At 40.1% G+C, this 17,778-nt stretch overlaps 3 protein-coding genes across 5 annotated transcripts; all 3 read left to right on the top strand.

Moving 5' to 3' along the window:
• The first annotated feature begins 11 nt into the window (after positions 1-11).
• Positions 12-5,776, top strand: LOC135641621 (G-box-binding factor 1-like). Of its 3 annotated transcripts, none has more exons than XM_065157135.1 (9): positions 12-575; positions 702-788; positions 900-1,060; positions 1,138-1,195; positions 1,518-1,563; positions 1,644-1,822; positions 2,077-2,154; positions 4,007-4,132; positions 5,256-5,776. In XM_065157135.1, exons 1-9 carry the CDS (start codon positions 342-344, stop codon positions 5,349-5,351), a joined length of 1,065 nt encoding a protein of 354 aa, XP_065013207.1. In that variant the 5' UTR covers positions 12-341; the 3' UTR covers positions 5,352-5,776. The 3 variants fall into 3 exon arrangements, with proteins under 3 accessions (XP_065013207.1, XP_065013209.1, XP_065013208.1); XM_065157137.1 differs by lacking the exon at positions 5,256-5,776 and adding an exon at positions 3,634-3,727 and having other exon boundaries at positions 194-575; XM_065157136.1 differs by having other exon boundaries at positions 195-575; positions 921-1,060.
• A 1,358-nt stretch (positions 5,777-7,134) lies between these two features.
• Positions 7,135-8,450, top strand: LOC135639696 (remorin 4.1-like). Its single transcript, XM_065153565.1, has 3 exons — positions 7,135-7,218; positions 7,284-7,922; positions 8,025-8,450. The coding sequence occupies exons 1-3, from the start codon at positions 7,216-7,218 to the stop codon at positions 8,214-8,216; spliced, it is 834 nt and encodes a 277-aa protein (XP_065009637.1). The 5' UTR covers positions 7,135-7,215; the 3' UTR covers positions 8,217-8,450.
• Positions 8,451-9,682: 1,232 nt separating this feature from the next.
• On the top strand, positions 9,683-14,772 carry LOC135639740 (inositol monophosphatase 3-like). The gene is made up of 12 exons (XM_065153616.1): positions 9,683-9,877; positions 9,994-10,055; positions 10,162-10,212; positions 11,157-11,237; positions 11,338-11,441; positions 11,521-11,605; positions 12,215-12,269; positions 12,425-12,468; positions 13,967-14,035; positions 14,103-14,203; positions 14,278-14,334; positions 14,438-14,772. The coding sequence occupies exons 1-12, from the start codon at positions 9,799-9,801 to the stop codon at positions 14,532-14,534; spliced, it is 885 nt and encodes a 294-aa protein (XP_065009688.1). The 5' UTR covers positions 9,683-9,798; the 3' UTR covers positions 14,535-14,772.
• Positions 14,773-17,778: the final 3,006 nt, after the last annotated feature.

Raw genomic sequence — 17,778 nt, 5'->3', positions numbered from 1 at the left:
GGTGATGTCAGTCCTGTGGAACCTGACGGGCGTTTGGGTCCCACGCGTCGTCTCGAGGGCGCTTACTTCCATTTAAGCAGCAATTTCCAGTTCTAACGCCGCACTCGTTGACACGTCATCGAGTATGATATTCCCGTAACGATTGGGTGTAAAGTTTATTTGGCTCTTTGTGGATGCCTTCTATCCCCGCGTCGGACACACTCTTAAATGAAACCCTAGCTCAGATCTCTCTCTCACGTCGTTGCCAAGTCAAGCTCCTACTCGCCACCGTCTCGCCCCTCCTCCCGCTCTGCATCGCTGCTCGTGTGGTGTCCACGTGTCGCGATTAAAGCTTACCCTCAATGCCCATGGGCTCGCCCAAGGAAAAGAGGACGACGGGCGCCAGCTCCGCCTCCACCTCCTCCAAGGCCCCACGAGAGGCGGCGCCGCCGGCAACTGCACTGGTCCCCCCCGAATGGTCCGCCTCCTTTCAGGCCTTCTACGACCGGGGAGCCGCCGCTGCCGCCGTGATGCCCCAGGCTTTCTATTCCCCGTCACCCATCGCAACCGCGCAGCCTGTCGTTTGGGGAGCTCAGGTTCGTTGCTTAATCTTTCTCGGTGCGTGGGTTGGTGGGGTTGCACAGGAAAAAGTTTATCTGCAGATTAAATATAAATTATTTACCTATTTTTTCGTGGTTGTTTTGGGGTAATTATATATCCAGCAAGTGATGCCGCCCTACGGCAGTCCGATTGCTTACGCTTCGTTCTATCCGCAAGGGGGTTTTTATGCTCAGCCTCCGATAAATGCGGTAAACCTATCTCGAGTGTCTTTCCTTAACCCTTTTTTGTCCTTACCCTTGTTGTCAAATTAAAATTGGGTTCGTGACGGAGGATATTTTTTCGTGCTGATGACTTCTTAGGGCGTGGCTTTTCGAACCCAGGAAACCGAAGGGAGGCCGACAGAGGCGAAGGACAACCAGCCGACGAGCAAGAGGACTTCCAAAATTTTAGAGGGATCACCAGGAAAATCAGGGAATGATGGTAAAAGGGCCTCTGGTGCTGGTGAGAATGCCTCGCAGAGGTCAGCTTTGCTAGCTGAACTCGTGCTAGTTGTATAGTTTGTTGAATTTTTTGTTAACTATCTGATCTTGTGGGCAGTGATGACAGTGAAACAGACGGGTCATCAGATACTAAAGAAGACTATGACCAACCAAAGGTAAGCAAATCTCTCAGTTTTATTGTGGTTGTTATCTTGTTGATTGTTGACCGGTCACCTCATTGGTGGTGACACTAAGAAACATATAGGTTCTTTCTAAATTTGCACCACTTGATAGACAAATTCTTCAGGCAATGTTACATGCTGACATATGTGGCTGATTTTTCTTTTTGTTTATGTGTCAGTATGTTTCTCTTGTGGTTGAGTACAGCTCTAGCTTGGTTTCTTATCAATAATCTTTCTAGTTGGGTTCTTTGTTTGTTGTAAGTGTGTGGAGTACTTCACTCATTTTTCTTAACACTAAGCTTTCTCGAATATTTAGGAACATTCCCCAAACAGAAAAAGAAGTTATGGAAATACAACTGAAGGTAAGTTCTGTGGTAGATGACTATTGTCTTCATCAATTGGCAACTCTGCGATGATTCTCATTCCTACAGGTTTTGCTCAGGTGAAGGTTCTCATTCCTTTGACACTGCTGGTAATAGCGGTACTGCTGGAAGAGTGCGGACTGCCAAAAAGCTTCCAGTCTCAGCCCCAGGACGAGCAGCATTGCCTGGTCCTCCAACTAATTTGAATATCGGGATGGACTTTTGGGGTGCTTCCCCTGCTGGATCTGTACCTACAAAGGTGGGGTCTAGTGCCTTGAATTCTGGACCAGTAATGATAGGCCGGAGCAGGTCATGCATGAACAGCAGTGGATCTAGCAAATGACTAGTCTATTACATCATGGACATTGTCTCATGCTTGATTTAACTGCATATCTGAAGTATCTAGCATCCAGCAAAAATTGTCACCTAAATGATTATCCTCTCTTTCCTTTCCTTTTGTTTTGTTTTTTGTTTTTTTTTTTTCAATTTTCACTGATCAGTAGTATATTGCAGGACGAACGTGACCTGAGGCGGGAGAGAAGAAAACAGTCTAATCGGGAGTCTGCCAGGAGGTCAAGGTTAAGGAAGCAGGTATGCTTTAGGCAACTTAAACATCATTTTATGTACTGAAAAAAGAAAATGAATCACTTCTTTTGTTTTTTTAATCTTAATTTTTATTTCCTAGTTTCCTGCTAAGGTGAACAAGAGGGTTTGACTGGCTTGCTTATGTGGAAAGTACAACATACATTTTCACTTAGTGACATATCAGGGCTTGCTTAAGTGGAAAATATACGACAAATATTTTTTACTTATTGACTTGTCAGGAGAGCACATCTTGATAGCCTTGTTGTGCTTCAGGTAGCCAAGATTATAATTTGTTGACAACGAAACTGATATGCTTGTATGTTTTATTAATTTTTAACAGAATAATGGAGGGTTTCATCTCCCTCCAAGATAATTACTTGGGCTAAGTGCTTGGGTCATAAAGGGTAGAGAAATTATAACTATGGTCATTCTGTTAGATTAGGTTAGGGTTTTATTTTTTTTGGCTCATCATTTTTATTCTTTTCACCCCTTCTTTCTACCATTTTCTGGCTGCTTGTTTAGAGAAAGAAAATAATACTGCTAAAACTCTTTGTAGGGAGATTCAGAAAATGCTTCCAATTGTTTTGATTGTATAGCAGATAAAGCATCATATCATCTATTTTTCTTATCCTTTTTATGTTCTTGATATTCAGACATTATTTCCATTACGTGGTATACATTATGGTTGGTTATTGTTCCAGTCAACATGGTCATATTGTTATTTTCTTATTGTAGACCTGGTTCTTTGCAAAATATTTAACAACTGGCATGTGTAGATAAGTTTGTATTTTTTTATAACATTGTCTTTATTCTTCTGACTCAATTTCATAATGTTATTTTGTCTCTGATTCTTTAAATTTTTTTTTATTTATAAAGCCTACTTTGTACCTATATTTTTTTAATCTTGGTTCAAAGTTGCATAAACCTTTTTGGTTATGTGATATGTTGCTCTCTGATGTTTTCTCTGTCAATGGTTTTTCAGTAGAAGTCCATGTTCATGTTTGTTCTAGTGAAGTTTGATGCAAGTTGTCATATACCTAATGCAATCCTCCTCTCAGCTAGTGCTCCGTTCTCTAAAATTGCGATATGTTAAGAATTACCATTATATATGTTACAGCATTTATGCCCCAAAAACAAAAAGGTCCATTTCTTTCACTGATCATAACTTTTAGATTGGTCGATGTCCAAGTATAACATACATGTCAATGCATTTATACTTACCTGCAACTGTTTGTTTGAGTAGTTCTAAGAGTTTTAGTAGTTCCACTCTTATGGTTGTCAACGCCTACCACTTAATTGTTCAACTGTTAGGATAATATATGGGATAAAGCTGTATTAGTTCAATAAGATGCATCTGTTTCTATTCAACAATTCTAAAAACTACTCCCGTTTACAATGTAGTGAAATTTGGTTTAGTAACTAAGCCCATTAGTTTTCAGTTCTGGACTTTTGATTCTTTATTTTTCCTAATATCTTTGGTTTTAGATGTTGGATAGAGCCCATTATGCGTTTTACTCGGTTGTTGAGTATCATCTCTGTTATAACTGTCAATAACGATTCAAAGGGGACTTTTACACAGGTAATGCTCCTCTTTAGACTATTGTTGAGGTATATTAACATGATGTTGATATAATAACTTGATATATGGACTCTCTGTGCAGCTTCACTCTGAGATTTTTTCTTTTTTTCATGATTCAGTAGTTCTTTAGTTTCTTTGGTTGCTGTATGGTCATATTTAGGTGGTTTGTACTGAAAACAGTGTTTTGTTCTTTTTCTTTAACCTTGGAGTGAGATGGGTGCATGATGTTGTAATCATCTGAATACTAATCTCTCTTTTTTTATCATCCTCCTTTGTCAGCAAGAATGTGAAGAGTTGGCAAGGAGAGTGACTGATTTGAACAATGAGAACAGCGCACTCAGAGTAGAACTTGAAAACCTCCAGAAATTGTGTGGGGAACTGGAAGCTGAAAATAAATCAATCACGGTTAGTGGTTTTATTATTGGTAGTGTATATTTGAATAAGACTGTCATTTTACCTGTTGACCTGGAATAGACCCAAATATCATCCAGACAGGTCATATACCTGTCAGGTATAATCTAAATTGTTTATAATTGTTAATCCGGGACACGTTTGCTACATAATACATATATCCTGTATCAGTCCTATGGACCAATCATGGCCTCCAAAAAGAGTTGGGCACCTTTTTGATAGTATATTTTTTAAGTATATCAGATTATAGTCTCCTACATATCATTTAAAATTCAATTCTTATGTTCTTGATCAGGCATTTTACAACTAAAAAAAATTATATAATGTGCAATGTGGATGTAATAATCATTTGTTGTTATGTGCCAACAATTAACATGTGGGGGTGGGGCTCACACTATCTCATACACAATCTTAGTAACAGTCTTTGTGACCAGAATATGGCACGTGCATAAGTGATTCTTTCCATATACAACATAATGTGCAATCTTTTTTCTTTCTACGTGCGTGTGTGTTGGTTCATCTATTCTTTAATTGTTAAGACTTTTGGAAGCTCTAATCTAACTAGCATTCCTTCAGTCCCACGGTAATATTATTTTGGGTATGCATAATTTTTGGTTATTATACAAGTATCAAATAAAGCCTGTTGCTCATGAAGAATTAGGTCTCATTGGGTTGTTCTGTATTTAACTCAACCCCATATATATGCTTTCTCTACAATCAGCTTTTGTTATTGTAAAGTTGATTTTACTAGTAATTCTTATTTTAATTATTTTTTGACCAATATGACTGCAGCTCTGTGCTTCCTTTTTAAGCTTCAATAAGCAACGTGTATTATCATGGTCATGGAGAAATTTTCAGTATGCAAGCCTTATGGTTGCATGGTATTGAGCGATTATGGCTTGTTGGTGCATTAATTAAATCTATTTGTAATCTACGATTATTTTTGTGAGCCGTTGCCGTATATGTTGGCCCAAAAATCCCTATCATGGTTTTCTTTTTTTTCCTTATTTTTAAAATGATATGGTGCTTGTGTTAGAAATACATTTAATCTTTTTAACTTCTCTCTATGTTGTGTATATTGCTTTTAAGACAGCTTTGAAATTCTTTACTGGAACAGGGAGAATTGAAACAAAGATACGGGCCTGAATTCTTATCTGAATTGAGCAGCAGCATTGACGCATCAAAGCTGCAATCAGATGTTGCCAGCAGTTGACCCTTTTTCATCAAAGTCAAACTAATTCTAACTTGTTATACGAGGCTTCCAAGGTAGCCTTTGCCTTGTTCCACGACCACTCCACTGGCCTTGGGCTCTCGACACTTTTAGTTGATGGAGAGGGTCTGCATAGCTGGATGTATACTTAAAGATCAAATTAAGTAGTTTTATGCCGTCTTTTTCTTTCTCGATGAACCAGTTTCAGATTGGCCTTTGGAGCGAGCTACATTAGATATTTAATAACTGGTGTTGCTGGTGTGAAAGATTACGGAGGATAGAAACAGCTCAATTGATGCTCTAACTGTCTTAATGTAGTCAAAAGTCTGATATTGATTTTTCTTATAGTGTAAATTGACTTGAATTATAGCCACAGTGTGTCAATATTATTACACAAAAGATTGATGGTTGTGCCTGATTTATCTTGACGCCCATAGACTCTTGTTGCTTTGCAATTTCAGATCGATATCTCTGAGTTTTGGATGTATCATAGTCTCGATCTTTTCCGTGCTGCTTCAGTCACTACTCTACTGTGCTAAACTCTTCTGCAAATGTGAATATGATCCTCGGTTTCTGGGTCTCCTTTAGCATTTGGGTGTCATGTAGAGCAAACAAAAAGCCCAGTGTTTCTTATGTTTTGATTGTGACCGCTATCGAGATGACTACATCAATTTAACTGCAAAAGGAGAACCCACTCATGGAGTAGGCACGGGATACCGATCTAAGCAGAGGTGACTAAGTAAAATAACCACTAGTGTGTTCCAAGTGTCGCGCAGACCAAGTGATGATCACGGACAGAGTAGAATTCCACCTGAGAGATGTGATGCAGACCACACAGGTACGTCGTAATTCTCAGTCGCAAAGTGGTCAAAGTGTGTAACGTGACAAATCAATAGGAACGTAGTAATTCTCAGTCGCAAATCCGCAAACTGGCCAAAGTGTGTAACGTGATAAATCAATAGTACCACTGACGGTGATGGCAAGCGATTAAACCTTCTACTCGGTGCCCTCCACGCCAAGTCGTGTCCATGCTTCCTACAGATGGCAGCGAGGTGGCCCTCTCGAGTATGTCACACAGGAAACGTGTGACAAGTACGTCTCCCGAGTCGGTGTACACGTATTCGCACTGCACTCGTTGTTTATTATTTCCGACGTAAACACTGCACGCACACGAAGCGCACATCACATCGAACCCCTACCCAGGTGGTCCAGAACTATTGGGTCTGCAGCAAACCGACGAGAGGAGGAAGAAGAAGAGATAAGCGATCCCTACTTCGTTGTCGCGAGCCATGTGGCTTTCTGTCACGGTCGGGGCGGTGGAACGTCGTGCGCCGTGGGGCTGCTTCCGGAGACGAGAGGTAGGTGTGCGCGTCCGAGTGCCCCGTTTCGACAGCCATGGCGTCACATCCCACCGCCCTTGCCCGGCGAACGCAGCCCCCCCGACCCCCCTTGCGTGCACGACCTGCCCTGGTCCACACGCGCGCACGCACGTACAGAATGGGAGAGGAAAGACACAGTTATTGCAGTCAATTAAGGAGAGGGATCCAATAAATGAATCGTCGGCCCACTTCAGCTAATTAAGGACGAGTACTGATTCCACCGACAACGCAGTGATCGTAAAAGTAATTATAGCAGACGAACGTCGATGTGTCCAATGAACAAGTCAATGTCATTGAGCTCCTCAGGTAAGTCTTCCATGGTATGCATCATTAATAAGTAGGTCATGTAACTCGATATATATATATAGATATATATATATATATATGCTTCAGTACCATCGCTGCAGGAAGCATGCAGTTGGTTGATTCGACGCCATAAATCAACGGCTACACTGGTCGTCTCCCAACAAAGAGGCTACGGGAATCTAATGGTTGCTCAGCCACGACTTATCCACCCGCTATTCCTATACTTCCTACTGATCTCTTCCCTCTGCAGGATCCTGACTTGGACATGTTGAATGATCATAGGCACCGCGCTTCCGCTGCTGCTCCTGCTCCTGCTGCTGCTGCTGAGCATGAAGAAGGCCCCAGCGACAGCGCCGAATTCCGCGACATCCACGCGTTAACACCCCCTTCCCACCCCAGCCGCGGCCGCCGGAGAGAGCTCTGGGAGGGCGGCAGCCACCGATCATCCTCCCTCTCCATAGGGAGCGACGCCGCCAGCGAGGGCTTCACGACCATGAGCAGGGAGTTCAACGCCATGGTCGTTGCCGGTTCCACCATGCCGAACGACGGTGGTAACGGCGGCAACGTCGACGACGGGCCTCAGAACCAGCTCGCTAGGATCGGGGAAGACGAGCTGGAGGAGACTAACCCGCTGGCTATCGTCCCCGACAACAACCCCTTCCCGTCACCCCGTCGCCCTCCGCCTGAGATCGACTCTGCCGCCTCCAGTTCGGCCGACGAGGTCCGGGTGCATCTGGTGAAGAAGGAAGAGGTGGAGTCGAAGATATCGGCGTGGCAGACCGCGGAGGTCGCCAAGATCAACAACCGCTTCAAGCGCGAGGAGGCGATCATCAACGGGTGGGAGAGCGAGCAGGTCGAGAAAGCCACGGCTCGGTTGAAGAAGATCGAGGTATGCCATTAATCACCAACCCTGATCACGCTCGACTGCTGAATCGATCGAGATCACGCAGCTCTCAGCCGACCCCATGCTTCCTTTTTCTTGCATGAACAGAGGAAACTGGATGAGCAGCGGGCGAGGGCAATGGAGAAGATGCAGAACGATGTGGCAAAAGCGCACCAGAAGGCGGCGGAGAAGCGGGCGTCGGCGGAGGCCAAGAGGGGAACCAAGGTCGCCAAGGCATTTGAACTGGGCAACTTTTTGAGAGCTGTTGGAAGAGCTCCATCCAAACGCTCCTTCTTCTAGTTCTGATCACATCGCAGTACTGTTTCTCCCTTATCCTCCTCATGTTTGGCATTGGATTGTAAGCTTTGAAGACTTCCAGATGGAGACTGTTCCAGTTCTGTACATGAACTTGTTGCCATCAGATAGATAAACGGAGTGAGAATTGAAGTCTAGAGGCTGATTTGTGCGTTGTAACATAAAGTCATATACTCATGCAGCTTAAATGAGATCGTTGTTCGTCAAGTTTCTTCATCAGATATCTGAATTCCTTGGCAGTCAGGCTCAGGTGTATGCACGAACAAGGTGTGGTGGATTCTGCTGTTTCTTTCCTGTTGTTTGCCCAAATCCAAAGAGGCTGTCGACAGGGAAGAAGGGGGTGAGGACAGAGGACAAGATGCTGCTCTCGCCACCTATCGACTGCAGTCCCTGCATCAGAGGGTGTTGCAGAGAGAATGATGAACTGGCTGTGGCATGGAAACGAGGGTGAAGGGAAAGCCATGGACATTAATTGAAGGCAGAGCTCCACCTCCACAAATGAACATTCATGTGGGGAAGGAGATCATCAGCAAGCAGAATCTTGCGGGCATCACTAGAATTGTCTTTGATACGATTATTTGGACCAATTTAAGAAGGTCATATTGGAACAAGTAACAAATTTAGCTTAGATCAAGATTGGAAATTAGATCTTATAAGCGTGTGGGAGGAGTTCACAGCACCCAATTCCCACATTTCATGATGGGTGATTCAGCTGTACGTCAGGATGATGTGCTGCAGCACATGGCTGAGATGAGCAACGATGATAGCAGCGATTCTTACATTAAATTTGTAGGTAAAGAACCAAATTACCAGTATTTGGTGTGCATGCATCCATGACGATGAACGCAATACGAACTTATCAGGTACTTTATGGGGATTCGATTACCCATTCGATGTCTGTTCCACGAAATGATGCGCAGGACACGTGGCTTCAATCGTTACACGTTTATGGGGACTCTTTGGTGTCGTGAGATTGTTCGGGAGATCGGGAATATACTTAATTTGCATCAAGATTGGGAAGTTCTGGTCTGGAAGTGGGTTGGACGGCCGAGATGGGTCGAGACCTCGCGTTCGAACAGGCGACGGGATGGGTCGAGGAGGGCATATGCTTGGGAGGTGGGTGGGAATTATGCTGCGAACACGGTCCGCAGGAATCATGCGATGTAAAGGCGTCATAAAGAATCATGGCCCCACCAAAACGACGTGTCGAGTTGCCTGCCGTCCGACAACCGAAGCACTCGGAGCAGGCCCAGCGCGTTGGTTGTCCGATCGACGACAGGGTCCGGCTTTCTTCACGTCATAAAGTCCGTTAGGCTCGAGCGGGGCCCGGTCGATCTCTGACGGAAAGAACTGTTCGCTGTTTGAACATGAGCAGGATGCCTGGACGAGGCCTCTCGAGTGGGCCCCAGCGGAAACGTGAGGTCGTGAAAGCTGGACGCTCTTTGACGCCTCACAGCCGAGCCGGACGGATCGCCAACACAGCACGGGAATATGCGCCGCCACCCTCCCTTCCGGTTCCGCTCTCGTCGTCGCGTTTCTTTATTTGAGGCCATTCACATCGAAGTAAATGGTATCGCTTCCTTCTCGCTGCTTTAGTTTCTCGCAGGCGAAGGCACAAAACAACCCAACAATGGGCGAGAGCAACGGTGCGCATCCCACGCCCTAATCCCACCCCTCTCCCCCTTCTTTTTCTTGAATCTTTGACGTCGTCGATCCTCTCTTCTGACGCATCGCTTTACTTTGTTCTTGATTGGATTTGCAGACGGTTCGATCCTCGCGGAGTTCCTCGCTGTGGCGGTGGACGCCGCAAAGAGCGCCGGGGAGGTAATCGATCCCAAGAACCCTCGATCGGCCCGTGGTTTTTCGTATCATTGTCTCCTGTTCGTGTCGTAGATATTTAATCTTTCTCTCTTCGGGAATTCTTGATCAGGTCATTCGCAAGGGGTTCTACCAGACGAAGCATGTGGAGCACAAAGGCCAGGTGCTTTCTCTTTTTCATCTTATTCCTCTCCAAGGGCACAACGAACAAACACAATAAATAATTGCTTGGATGTGCAATTATCGTGGATGCTGCAATCGAACTTACGAGAATGTGTGGGAAAATTGTTTCCCACCTATTTACGGGTCATTTGCCCATTGTCCATCAACAAAGTATCGTCATGCAAGGAAATCCAAGACCGCAAGTAGGATACGAGATCCATTTAGCTTCTTCAAGTCCACAACCTACAAAAGGGGCCTAGTCGCAGAAGATAGGGATTGAATCCTGGACCTTCTCATGGGGGAGAGATGCTCCACCATTCACCATCCAATGACGATAAAATTTGTGTATCAGTTTTTAGCATTTCGGTCTATTCTGATGTGGGAGCTAGGTAACAGAAACCCACGGAGAGAAAAAACCAAGAACATGTTACGCAAATTAAAATGCAGGTGGACAATATGACACCTAACCAAAGCGTTCATGCAAAATGTTATTTCATCTTTGTGCATGTCCCTAGTGTTTGGGACCAATTGCATTGCCATCTTGCATATAAATTTACATGGATACATATAGTGATGTAGAAACATGCATACGCATATGGAGATGCATACTTTCATTTCTAAGGCAAGTCAACCTCTTTTGTCTCCCAAGTATAACCCCTTGACCCAAGCCCCATTACATCCTTGAAGCACTATGTAACACGTTGAAAAATCCAAGATTCAGAGATTACATCACAGAAAAACTTCTGCCTAAATCGTTTGCTTATTTTGAAGGAGAATTCTGTTTGGGTGTCAAGAATCTTATGGTAACTACTGGTGTCTGATCCTTGAATAATATGTGGAACTGGGTCTGTCAATCGTCAGCCAGGATTGAAACATTTAACTGCACAAATCTTTCATGTGCTTGTAAGAGTCTGAAATGATGATGAAACCATTGGTTCAATGCAGGTGGATTTGGTTACTGAAACTGATAAGGCATGTGAAGAGCTCATCTTCAATCACCTTAAAAAGCACTACCCAGATCACAAGGTATATCTCACGTGTGTTTGCATTATTAAAAGCACTATGTTTCCTTTCCTGTTGGGGCCAAGTGGAACATCATGGCACATGATTATTTCCTGTTGTACAGTTCATAGGTGAAGAAACATCTGCTGCCTTTGGTACTGCTGAGCTAACTGATGAGCCTACCTGGATTGTTGATCCACTTGATGGAACCACTAATTTTGTCCATGGGTAATATTTGAAGCAGCATAGCTATTGATCGTCTCTCATTATCACTTGTTTTCTTTCTTTTGACAGTAATTACCTACAGGTTCCCCTTTGTCTGTGTATCCATTGGTCTTGCTATTGGAAAGGTTCCTACTGTTGGTGTTGTTTACAATCCAATAATTGGTGAGGTATGTCATTTTGCACTAAAACTTGAATAAAAGAGAAGAAGAAAAAAAGAAATTATTTTGTTTTGCTTATTAAGTTAGTGACACCCTGCTTGTGATATTTGGTGTTGTTATTTTACATCAATATAATGGCCAGATGTATGATGTTTGTCCAACAACATTGTTATAGTTAGGGTTCAAGATCTTCAGATGAGATGCACATTTTCCCTTTTTAGATGTGAATGAAACAAAAAGCGGGCCTTTTCTTTTATTTTTGAAATCATGTAGCTAGCATATAACCTTACATAACTACTATTAGGGAAGCAATATAGACAAATCACATAATTGCTAAGACTTGCGACTGAAAATTTATCGAGTCTTGTTACCTGATATGTCTTTGCAAAGTGTTGAATGCGTTATTAACATTATATCATATGTCTTGTCACTAGCATGTCAGACTTTAAAAATTCTGACATCTATTTTTATTAGGCTTGTACAACTAATTTCATAATCCCCAAATGCCTTGATCATATCTATTAGACACTGGACACGAAGAATAGTTGTAAACTTTGCATCTACTATGCCTCTAACAGGAGAACATGTAAAATAACTTGTGTCTGTAATTATATGCAGCTGTTTACTGGAGTTCGTGGACAAGGTGCTTTCCTCAATGGAAATCCTATAAAAGGTATATCTCAATTTTTGGTTTGGAACCTTCAAAACCTGGCTTGATCTATTGCTATCATAGCCTTTGGTTTTCCAGATTTGAGGAATACTAAACCTTAAACGAAATATACCATATTTAATATCAAATTGTGAAGCTAAAGAATCTGATTTTTGCAGCTTCATCTCAAAGTGAACTTTTGAAGGCTCTCCTTGTGACGGAGGTATGTAATGCTTGTATGATCTTACTTGGATTGTATCCTTCAGCAATGAAATATATGTTTGTAGCTACTCTGAAAATGCATACCTTTTGTTGTTTATGGACACATTTTCTGGCAAACCTTGTTTCCACCAATGGTTTATGCCAGTTTCTGATGTGAACTAGGATAAATAATCATCTTTCTCAGGGCCGAGAACAGAGCAACACGCTAAGAAGTAGCTAAGAAGACAGAAGGGAAATTGTTTTGGCTGAGTGTAAAATGTCTATTCAATGATTTTGAGTAACGTTTATTTAGGGCAGCCTGGCTGCCAGAACTTGTTATGGTCAAACAAATGCAAGGGCATGCTAGTAACTGCTCGTTCACACAGTTTAATAACTTGATAAATTATTCTGAATACAGCTATTATATCATTGGTACAAATTGATTGCTCATCGACATTATGGCATAATTCTAGTGGTGGTGAATAATTTTAATTAGAATATTAAGTAATGAACAAGTTTTTGAAATTTGATGAGAAAACAAATGATGCCCAGGTGTCTGAGCATTATTGATATATGTTTTAGTTCATTGCATGGGAAAATGTGTCCCAAAAGATATATTACAGTTATCTAAAAGGAAGAACTTTTTAGGTTTTGGTGAGAGAAGGATGTACTACTTGATAGGAGTCAGGTGATAGAACAAATAAACCTCCTACATAATGAGCTTCTGGGTCATGCTCAACTGCTTTGCAAATATTCTACATGGTAAAGAGGGCTGAAAACCAACATACATATAGAATGTGTTTAGAAAAGTTCATATAGTTTTGCCTGAAATGATCTATTTCATGAAAAAAGTTTGGTCTGCCTGCTACTTTCACTCCTGTGATTGTTATTATCTAAGTCAGTTGCTTTGGTGAATCATGAAGCTAACTACGTTTTTGTTCATTGCATTCCATAACATGACCCAATGAAGTAGATGATATCATGCTCATGCCAGTCAGCTGATGTGCCATAGTATACAATGTTTTGCGGTACCAAACTTTCATATTATATCTGCAAATTAAGTGTGAAATGTGTCCTTATATGTTATGCCTATACCATACATTTATATTTTTTGTCCTTTTCCAACTTGATAGGATGATAAAAATCAAACTGATGCTGTGTGTCTACTGAAACAAAAAATGTATTAGATCATCTGATATGTGTGGGTCCAGAGATCTTAAAAGTAACAATCCATTCTTTTCTGTTCTTTTGAGTTTTGATTATATATGATGTGTGTATGTATTTTCTGTCACTTCTCCTATTGTCTCTCTTACAGGTAAGATTTTGTTGGACAATTCATGATCACTAGCTATGACATATTAGATTGTAAAAATTTAATGGCATGGGCTTACTTGTGACAATTTAAGTTTACAATGTTGGGTGTTCTTTCACGTAGTAGTTGATAAGTTGTGTATTGTCTACTATAATCATGTAACTGTTTTGCTCGTGCAATTTGATGGACAAGACCAACAACTTTGCAGGTTGGTACGAAGCGTGATAAATCAACTGTTGATGCGACAACTAACAGAATCAATAACTTACTTTTCAAGGTAAATGTCATGTATTCTAGATGTATCTCGTGAATAATACAATTCATTCAATTTTTTTGTTACTCAGGTAAGGTCTCTTAGGATGTGTGGTTCTCTTGCATTGAACCTTTGTGGGATTGCGTGTGGGAGGCTTGATCTGTGCTACGAGATTGGATTTGGCGGCCCATGGTATTCACTGCAATAATCAAAGCATTACAAATTGATGTTAAACAAAATTTTGTTTGATCAATTTCTACCCACAGGGATGTGGCAGCCGGAGCTGTAATTGTTCATGAAGCTGGTGGACTAGTGTTCGACCCGTAAGCACTTCAAAAACTCATACAGAACCACCATCGACTTATCTATTGTTCGTCGGCTTGGTGTAAGTTAAGCTGAGTTGTTCTTTTTTGATGTCTACGTCAGATCTGGTGGGGATTTCGACCTCATGTCTTGCAGGGTGGCAGCTTCAAACTGCCATCTGAAGGATGCATTCATCCTAGTACTTACGGAAACCGACTAGGATCACTTTTACTTTACTGAAGAGGCTGCAAAATCTCCATGTCTTGAAGCAAGAGTTTAGAGAAGTCAGGCAATAGGATGCCATTTTTTTCAGACAACTCTGTCGTAACTGCAGAGATAAAATGTTCAATTAATGATTGATCATTACAGCAAATCAGCATATAAATTTGTAGGTTCAACTAATACCATGTAAAAGATTTATGACATTGCCACAATGATCATGGTTTTTGGACGACGTACGTTTGGACTTATGATGACACTATAATTGATGTCTGGTTGTGTATTGAGTCGGCAAGTGATGGGGAAGAGTAGCCTCGACGCAATCGCCAATATTAAATTTTATTTACTTTATTTATATTTTCATAATTCACTTAAAATTTGCATCTAATTTGTGCTTTTGTGCCTCCCCAAAACACACCGAGTCCAAAAGCTGGCATGCTTCTTCAATTAGTATTGACCGCTGGATGAGTATATTGTTTCTAAATATAAAATTATAATTATATTTTTTGTAAAAAAATTAATATCAAAAATTAAAATCAAATAGTTATAGATCGAAGTTTAGGTGTTTATACTTATCGATGTTATTTCAAAAATCTTTATTTGATCAAAAAGTATATCGTCATTTGATTTGAAAGTTATAACGGTATTGATTTATAAAAGTATATTGCCATTTGATTCAAAAGTTACAATGATATTGATTTATAAAAAAATTAGACTCTCATTCTTCTTATCTTTTCAAATATGAACTAAAGGAAGATGAGAGAAGGTACATGAATTCGTTCCTTCGTTTTGAGATAAAATTTTATAACAATAAAACTTGATTCGTGGTCTCAAAACATATCATAAATTTATTTTTTATTATTCATAATGCAATAAACAATTACTTTACATTTTTTTAAAAAAATATCTTTTCAATTAATATGAATATAAATCTTAAAATGGATTTTTTATTGTTAAGGTAATTTACAAAATCAGTATCTGTATATCCCACTACTTTAAGCTAATATGATGTGAAATATGTGAGCATATAATATTTAATTTTGTATATATATCTCATCACTTTCTTTGTAGTTTTCTAACATGTCTAGGTTTCTCTAGCATTTACTCAACATTCAAACTACCAAAGTGATACATAATAGTCTTGTACAAGTTTAAGCATATAATAAATTTTTAATTATATATATATAAAAAATATTTTTAAGTCATTCTTAAGGCACCACTAGCTTTAATTGAATCTTTTACCTCTAGTAACAAGTATATCTAGTTGAGTCTATATAAGACTCGATCAATATATCATTTCTGAAATAGTCCTAATAATCCTTAAGATCTATCCTTAAATATTTCAATGCTAATAGTATAAGCTACATTATTCATATCAATCATTTTAAAATTTTTATGAATGTATTGCAAGGAAGGGAGAGAGGGGTGAGATAAATGATAGAGAATATATTAATGGTCAACTACCATCAAATATATATTCACCACGTGGAAGCTATCATAGAAGGAAAAGTTCTATGCCATCCTTATAGCCATCGCTTACGTGGTATTGGCTTGAACTCCCTTTGTAATCGATCAACGACTTCCATGGCCGCCACATAGCCACTTGGCAACCACATCCTCTAATGTCTCATCGACGTCAATCGTGACTAGCAAACATCACCGCAATAATATTATTGTAGTCATCGATCAATGGCAGTGCCTAATAGGGCTATTGTCTTATTGTGTTATTGCATGCAACGACCTCACTGTGTGTACATAACTCGCATCCAAGGCAGGCTGCGGTAGCACTTGGGCTACTACACATAAGTAGCCTTTACTACATGTAGCAATGTTATCATCTACATAATCATTGCCTATAATTAGATTAGTGACTAATGGAGGCCGCCATCCACAATAATCCTACTTCTTACAGCAAGCTATTGATGGTAACCCACCGAACAAATACAAATAGTATAATTCTATCATGATTCCACCCGTGTTATATCCCTCGCAAAGCATACAAGGAGTATGAGGGAATAGATTCAGAGATAAGACATAATACATCATAGATTAATTCAAAAATGATATTAGTTCGAGATTGAAATAATGATTTAAAAGATTAATAGATTTAATCACATAAATAGATCTAAAATTCCTTTATGATCTAAGTTATTTTGACTTTAAAACATATTGCTATGATACAAATAGTATGCATAAAAATTATAATCATATTTCAAAAAAATTTAATACCAATAACTGAAATCAAATAACCATAGATTTAAATTTAGATGACGTACCTTTAGATACTATTTAGAAATTTTTTATCTGGTCAGTACGCACACCATCATCCGATCTGAAAGTTATAATGATATCAATCGACAAGGAGAATGAGACTTGTCTTTTCCTTTCTTCTTATCCTTTTACAATACCACTATAAGCTATAGAATAAAGACTAAGAGAAGATAAGTAAAGATCTATAATATCTTTTACATATTGCCACGTTTATATTGAGTCTTTAGGAGCTTTTATTTATTTATAGAGAGAGTCTAGGATAAATAATTATGAGAGTCCCTCCTATCAAAATTATTTTCTAGCAAATCCTATCATAATTAGATTTTCTTGTTATTGACCAATAATAGTAATTAGAATCCAATCATATCTATAATATATAGTACCTAATAAAACATGATCATATTGTCGTTGCCCCATCAGCACCATCAACCCTTGCTCATCATGCACATCACTTCCACTCCCCTTCTCTTACCATAAGACTTTGTTGCCTCTATGTGATAGCCTTCCTTGTCTATTATTGTTTTCGTCTCTCATCCATCATTACGAGGTTTTGTTCCTCTTTGTTCATAGCTCTTGTCACCTCTGCTTATCCCTTCCTCACCTATCACGCCCTCCCTTTGCTTCGTGTGGTGAAAGCCTTGCGATGGAGGTGAGAAAGGGTACCACACGAAAGCGACAAAAGTTTCGATGAGAATAGGCGACAAAGACGATGTGCACAACACGAAAGAAAAAGAAAAGTTATATTGACGTGACAAAGGCAACAAATGGGGGAGAAAAAGGGGAAGGAAAGAAATAGACATTTACAACACTAAAAAGAAAAATTATTATTTAAAAAATAAAAATAGAAATACTATTTACAAAAAATAAAATAAGGATGTTAGCCTTTTGTACTCGGATCCTTTGTTATTTATTTTTTGAGAAAAAAAACCCTGATAGAATGATGGAAACACTGTAAAGAAATAAAAACAAAAACC

Source organism: Musa acuminata, chromosome BXJ3-6 (assembly GCF_036884655.1).
Source record: "Musa acuminata AAA Group cultivar baxijiao chromosome BXJ3-6, Cavendish_Baxijiao_AAA, whole genome shotgun sequence".
Classification (NCBI taxonomy): domain Eukaryota; kingdom Viridiplantae; phylum Streptophyta; class Magnoliopsida; order Zingiberales; family Musaceae; genus Musa; species Musa acuminata.
The sequence above is the reverse complement of the archived record's forward strand: the minus strand, read 5'-3'. Positions and strand labels throughout refer to the sequence as shown.